The following is a 7,487-nucleotide window of genomic DNA, read 5'->3' as shown; positions in this document are numbered from 1 at the left end:
TCTGATGTTGTAGGCAACAGGTCCTCTGATATTGAAGCCAAGGTAGAAAGACACCAGGCCTGGTTTGCACACACTGGCCCGATTGTGAGGAGTGACTTGAATCTGTTGCGCCTTTATAACAACAAACACCTTATCATCCTCGACCTTCCCGCTGATGCGCTGAAGACATTCAACTTCTGCTTTTTCATGTCCTTCACTGAGGAGCTCTAGATACATTTCATCTAGTTTTGAGGAATGAATCAGTCTCTGCAAACCATTTCCGTTCCCGAAGAAGAACAGAGGCACCAGATAGCGACTACGAAGGTATTTCTGATACTTATTCTTGTACGACTGATTCATATTTTGGACACACTTTTCAAGGTCTGGAGGGTTTGCGATCGCTGGCTGTGCTTCTTCAGGCCAAAAGAGCAAAAGCATCAAGAGGTAAAACTCTGGGCGTCTGCCTTCAGCTTCTGTTGCCCAAAGCTCCTGTAACCTGGCCTGAAGATCTTCTGCTTTTTCACACGGCTCACCCGACTGACTCAAGATAAGGTTGGCAAGAATGTAGAGAACGGTTTCATGTTCAGATTGTGGATTTTTAAGTGCACTCTGATTCTCTTTAAGCACATTGATGTCTGATTTTAGGAAATGAAGCAGTCCTCCAAAGGACTTCATTTTTTCTCATTCAGGGCCATTTTTTTTCTCTGTGTGCAATATAGCTTGTAGCACTTTTCAATATCCCTACGAATGTAGTCTGGGTCCTCATCTTCAATGTTTGGTCTTGAGAATGCAAGGAACCATTCAAAGAAATCATATTTCTTCTCCACATCACATCCAAGGCTATTGATGTATTGATGAAAATTCATTTTTGGATGTATGATCTTGCAAACCTGGAGGAACCCAAAGAGACCCCTGTTACTGAATCCGGTGTCATCTTCAGACTCACCTTCAGCTGCTTCCTCTTCATCTTTAAATGCTTTAATGGCAGACTGAGCAATGGCCAAATACATGTTAATGTCTGAGTGTTGCTTTTTAGTTTCATTCAGCAGGTGGTTTTTGTGAACTTGTCCCAAAGTATCCCTGATATGTGAATTTTTGGGATCTCGTTTAATGGCCAATGTTGCCCATTTTCTTGCCTCCTCATATTTGTTGTCTTCTTTAACCTTAATGTAAAACAAACGTGCAAGTGTTTGAGGATAAACAGGGTCTGTGGAGAACAAATCTGAAGCCAACTCCAACAAACAAATGCACTGGTTAGCATTATTTTCTCTTTCATTTATGATGTCAAGAATCAGTCTGGAAAACGTCTGCTTTCCTTGTTCTGTCTGAAGTCTTCTGACTAACATGTTGTTGCAAATTCGCACATAATTACTCTCCTTTCCTTTCACCAAACTGTTCAAGAAGTCCTTAGCGATGTCAAATCTTGTCAGTTTGCTCTCAGTGAACAGTTTGAGACAGGCATCAGCAATCATTGGATGTGCCAGGCGTATGCAGTTGGCTTCTTGTTCTTCTTTTGAGAAAATGACTATGAGATCCATGAAAGGCTTCATGATTGTCTCCAGTGTGGGCTTTTCCTCATCGGTCGGCTGTTCTGTCTGATCCATGAATTCCTGACAGAAAAGCTTCGACAAGTGTGAACCTGGGACATATGAGTTTATCAAAGCCAGAAAACTGAGAAGTCTTGTGCTGCTGGACTCCTTGTGATTTTTAACATGGTTTATCATTTCTTCTGTGATCACTTTCTCTGCATCCTCTTTCTTGAAACCTCCCTGCATTATGTTAAAGGCATGAAACTCCTGTGACGTTTCCTTGTGTTTCTTTTTCAACTCCTTCTTTTTCTGCTCAAACCTCTGCTTTTCATGCGGTGAGAGCTCCATTTTAAGCTTCACGTCAGCTGTTGCTTCAGCAGTGGTAAGACAGTATGCAGAGCTGCAATTAAAAATGATCACAACTGGAGTGTTTGTAGTGATATCCCTCTGATGTATTTCTTCATTCAGGTTTTTCCGGAGACTATTCTTGATTTGCAGATTGTCATTTGTGTTTTCCTGGATGTCTAATAACAGCAGCACAGTTTTCTGACCTTGTTCTTCACTGGACAGCAGAAAAAGGTCCACGACTTGTTTCGACAGCTCTTTAGTGTCTAGTTTTGAAGCGATCACTCTGACACATCTGAGGTCTTTCCTGAAATGCCAAAGCACCTGCATGGCCAGAGTTGAGCCTCCACTGCCAGGCTGGTATCGCAAGGAAACTTCAGTGATGAGACGGTGTTTTTTCTTCTTTCTCTCAATTAACTGTATTAAATCTTTAAAGCAATCCCTTTCGACCAAAGGTGAGTTTGCAGATGTGTAAAAAATTAGCCACTGTGGTGGGTCTCCTTTAAGAAAGTCAGTCTCATGCTTCCTACAAACTTTAGAGTTAATTACAGAGTCTTCAGACTCAAACATATCAGACCACACGATGTCGAGGCATGATAGTGAATCTCTAAGTTCAGCTGTAATTGAGATCGGTGTTTCACCGGATGAAGGTATCAGGTACATCATCGGTCCTGATTTGTTTTGTCTTTTTCCAAGAGAGCTTTGTGGAAGAAATGTTTGCAAATACCTGCAAAATAACAAAACACATATTATAGAGAATAATGAAGATCATGCCTAATACCTGGCAGAGGTGTGGAAGGTATCTCGAGCGAGAACAAAAGACACATGAAGAGGCAGACATTTGACAAAAATCACTTGACAAAGGTTTCATAAAATTCATAGTATTAGGGATAATATCCTCTGATTTGAAATGAAGCAAGACCAGACTTATGGCTTCAGTTTCATTCATTCAGTCAGTCATTTACTTATTCGGTTGGCTCACAACAGCCACATACAGATTTATATGTATTAAGCCTCTATTTCTTGAATGTCTGCTTTCTAAAAATATGACGTTAGTTATCTTGGTAATCGATTGTTATGATTTGGTAAGGAGGATGAAGGAGAAAGATATAATCATAACCAGTCTTTTTTCAACATAAGATTATTCTATTCCACAAGAGACATGATCCAAATCCACAGGGTAAACACAACAGCTTAACATACCAGCTAAAACACAAAGATTGACTATGAACAAATGACAACCGTGAGTAGAAATGCACAGAATAATGATCAGCTAAACTAAGTGACAAACATAATCAGTAAAGTGACAAAAAAGGACATATTCAGAAACCAAGGGAACAGCAACGCAGATGCAGGAACTGAGAAACCAGGAACAGCAGAAGTAAATAACATCAAAATCAGAGTTTTAGGAAACAGAGACCCAGAAAAATGTGACATTAGTACTACTAGAAACACTATGGACCCTTTTCATAGTTCAGTTGTGTTTATGTTTGTGCGTGCAACATACTTTCTGCTCAGCTGTTGTGTTAGAAACAATCAAGCAGCAGCATGTTTTTTATTTATTTATTTTTTTCTGTAATGCAATGGCACGGTAATAGAACACAAAACAATGTTATAAATATATAATATTTGCTAGATTTACAATGTTACAAGTAACTGTGAAAACACATCATCAGTCTGTGAAAAGTGTGCATTGGAGGTGAATGTGTATTTCCTACAATATTACTACTTTAATCATGAATATACTTTTATAAGACAGAGAAATACATGAATAGTTTTACCGTTCTGCGGACAGTCAGCTGTTGTTCAGTATTCAACAGCAGATAAGGCACTGCACACCTTATATAGGCTAAGAAATGCGTGTGAAATCCAACCCTCTTTGTGTCATAAACCAGTTTTACCTGAAGCCATTGTTGTGTATTACGCAACAATGACTCACTTAAGAAGATTTTTATTTTTTTATTTTTTTCTCCAAAGAAGAAATTTTCACAAAAGTAATTTCCTTTCTCTTGTGTCAGAATAATAAACAATAGTATTATTACTAATGATTGGATTAGAAGACATCAGTTGCCCCAGTAAATGAGTTACGTGTACAAAAAACAAACAAACAAAAAAATCCTGTAAAACTGCTTTGAACCATTACAGTCACTAAACTTTAGGACTAAGGAACTGCAGTATATAGTGTATGTTTATGCATTTTTCCATTTTCATAAGGACATAGATACGTCCAGTTCTCTGTGTAAATATCTATCGTCCACCGCATATTAACAATGCCTTTCTAAATGAATCCTCTGATTTACTAGGAGAACCGATTCCACAATTTGATTACATTTTAGTGTTGGGTGATTTTAACATCCATTTATGTTGCCCCACTAAACCCCTGGTAACTGAATTTAAAACATCTTATTGACTCATTTGATTTTGTGCAGTGGGTGCAAGAACTCATGCTCATGGTCACACGTTGGACTTGGTTCTTTCATGTGGATTCCAAATACTGGACATTGAAATCAGTGAAACTTGTTTTTCTGACCACAAACTGGTACTTTTTTCCTCTCATTTTCCCGATCCAGTAGCTGCTGCACCTTCAGGGACTCGTTTGAATCGTTATTTCTCCACTCAGTCATGTGAGAGATTTGCGGGCTCTTATGCAATAACTGATTCACCTGTGCCTGAACTGTCCTCTCCTATGCAGGATGTCAACAGACTTTTTAATTGCTTCAATCAAAAATGTTTGTCTACTCTGAATCTTATTGCTTCGTTAAAACCCAAACATATTATTACTAGATAGATTCTCTCTGGGGTTCAGGTATGGTGAGTTTGCTGGCCAATCAAGCACAGTAACACTATGGTCATTGAACCAGCTTTTGGTACCTTTGGCAGTGTGGGCAGGTGCCAAGTCCTGCTGGAAAATGAAATCAGCATCTCCATAAAGCTTGTCAACAGAAGGAAGCATGAAGTGCTCTAAAATTTCCTGGTAGATGGCTGCGTTGACTGTGGACATCAGAAAACACAGTGGACCAACACCAGCAGATGACATGGCAGCCCAAATCATCACAGACTGTGGAAACTTCACACTGGACTTCAAGCAACATGGATTCTGTGCCTCTCCACTCTTCCTCCAGACTCTGGGACCTTGATTTCCAAATGAAATGTAAAATTGACTTTCATCTGAAAAGGGGACTTTGGACCACTGAGCAACAGTCCAGTTATTTTTCTCCACAGTCCAGTTAAGATGCTTCTGACGTTGTCTTTGGTTCAGAAGTGGCTTGGTAGCCCTTTTCCTGAAGATGTCTGAGCGTGGTGACTCTTGATGCACTGACTCCAGCTTCAGTTCTCTCCTTGTGAAGCTCTCCCAAGTGTTTGAATTGGCTTTGCTTGACTGTATTCTCAAGCTTGTTGCTTGTGCACCTTTTCCTACCCAAATTCTTCCTTCCAGTCAACTTTGCATTTAATATGCTTTGATACAGCACTCTGTAAACAGCCACACCTTTCAGTAATGACCCTCTGTGACTTACCCTCTTTGTGGAGGGTGTCAATGTTCGTCTTCTGGATCATTGCCAAGTCAGCAGTCTTCTCCATTATTGTGGTTTCAAAGAACAAGAGATACCCAGAATTTATACTGTAGGGATGGTCATTTATTCAAACTCAAATGTAAATATTCTAATATTTTGAGATACTGTTTTTTGACTTTCATGAGCTGTAAGCTCTAATCATCAAAATTAAAAGAAATAAACATTTGAAATATATCAGTCTGTGTGTAATGAATGAATATAATATACAATTTTCACTTTTTGAATGGAATTAGTGAAATAAATCAACTTTTTGATGATATTCTAATTATATGACCAGCACATGTGTATCAGAGAGCTGTCAAATATCCAAATATCAAATAAAAGTCCAAATATCTATCTGAGTTAACTGGTGACAATTTACACAGACCTAAGACCCTATTCTCTGTTATTGATTCTGTGCTCAGTCCCCCTGTCAACATTTTTCCTGATGCTTCCGTATCACTGTGTGAACCAGTAGTGTAGCCAGAAAAGGGACTCTGGGTGTGCATCAGAAAAACTGGGTGTGCTACATTTATTGTCAGATTAATGTGCACAAAAACAGACTCTGCGTATTACTAATGTTACAGAACAGACTGGGCTGATATAGCCTACTCATAACTCAGGCTCGCTGTGTGCCCCTCTAGATTCAGATTCAGCCGGGAAGAAAAGAAAAGAGAGAGAGAGAAAAAAAAAATAATCATAATAATAATTAAATTGTATGTTGCATGTACTGGCCTGAATAAGCTTTTTAATGTAATAGATGTTTACACACAAATTAAGCAGTTTAAAAGTTTACATAGGCCTACGCTTGATGTTTAAATGGCAAAATATGTTGTATTAAGGATTGTATTTGACGAAAATAAAGGCAACTATTCTGTAAACATGTGGCTGTGTATAATATACATTTTGAGGATTTATTATCTGTAAGTAGGTCTGCTTGTTCATGTAAGAAGTAAAAAAGCTAGTATTTTTGTAAACAATAAGGAAAGAAAGAAAGAAAGAAAGAAAGAAAGAAAGAAAAAGAAAGAAAGAAAAAATAAAGAGAGATTGTTCACATTTCTGATCACTGCTGCTGTGTGGGGCATCACCACAGCTGCTTCTTTTAGATAACAGTATGTGCATATATCAACTTAATTATTAGCATATCACACTTACTTCATGACATGGAGGCGCCCATATATATATATATATGTGTGTGTGTGTGTGTGTGTGTGTGTGTGTGTGTAAATTTCAGCTTTTATGTATGCACACTCACAATAACACCAAAAAGTTGTGCTTTTGTAAATATAGAGAAAATAAACAAGATGCGCTTTCTGCTATTTCATGCAGTCTCCGTGAATTGGAGCGCTTCACGGCGATGAACCGGCTACTTGCCTCACAAAAAAATAAATAAATAAAAAAATAAAATAAAAAATAAAAATAAATAAATTAAATGTGTACTATTAAACGAACCAATTCAAAAAATAAATAAATAAATAAATAAAAGTAAAAAGGAATGAAAAGGTGCATTTCGCTATTAAAGGCACCTTCATGTTCGAGACATGTATTAAAGGTACCTGGTCTCATGGCATTTACATACCTGGGTGCACTTTTTAGCGTGACATGAAATACGTACCAATAAGTACATATAACTGCAGTTTCCAAAATAAATGAACACTTTCACACAAATTTACAAAGTTGTGATTAAAAAAGCGTAATTTTCGCACAATTACTTGAAGAATATCATGCTTCAAAACAATAATAATATGCTGGGAGATTTGAAAACTGATGGTTTTGAATGTTAGCATCGCACACATCCAGCTTCATATCTATGGGTTTTCATAAAAAGGCAAGTTTGTTCGGTAGCTCACGGAGTACGGAGACGGATTTAGGAGACGAGAAGCACCAGTTTGAATCCCGTGTAACTACGGTTCGACAAAGCAGTTAAAATTTGCGTAAAAGGAAGTTCAAATGGCACGGTTGCATCAGCTAATACGTTTTTATATCAGTTTTGCATTTGTGAACACTATCGGGTAGGTTTAGGGCTGGATTTGGTGTAGGGCATATTTCCAACACGATTAGCGACAGTCCCCGGATATTTGAA

General features: G+C 38.1%; 1 protein-coding gene across 1 annotated transcript; it reads right to left on the bottom strand.

Annotated features, from left to right (window-relative positions):
• Positions 1 to 644: 644 nt before the first annotated feature.
• On the bottom strand, positions 645 to 3,661 carry LOC131543461 (sterile alpha motif domain-containing protein 9-like). The gene is made up of 2 exons (XM_058780835.1): positions 3,635 to 3,661; positions 645 to 2,580 (listed from the first exon to the last, which is right to left on the bottom strand). Exon 2 carries the CDS (start codon positions 2,517 to 2,519, stop codon positions 651 to 653), a length of 1,869 nt encoding a protein of 622 aa, XP_058636818.1. The 5' UTR covers positions 2,520 to 2,580; positions 3,635 to 3,661; the 3' UTR covers positions 645 to 650.
• Between the last annotated feature and the right edge of the window lie 3,826 nt (positions 3,662 to 7,487).

This window comes from Onychostoma macrolepis, chromosome 07 (genome assembly GCF_012432095.1).
Source record: "Onychostoma macrolepis isolate SWU-2019 chromosome 07, ASM1243209v1, whole genome shotgun sequence".
Taxonomy (NCBI): domain Eukaryota; kingdom Metazoa; phylum Chordata; class Actinopteri; order Cypriniformes; family Cyprinidae; genus Onychostoma; species Onychostoma macrolepis.
This window is presented reverse-complemented; position numbering and strand designations above follow the sequence as displayed.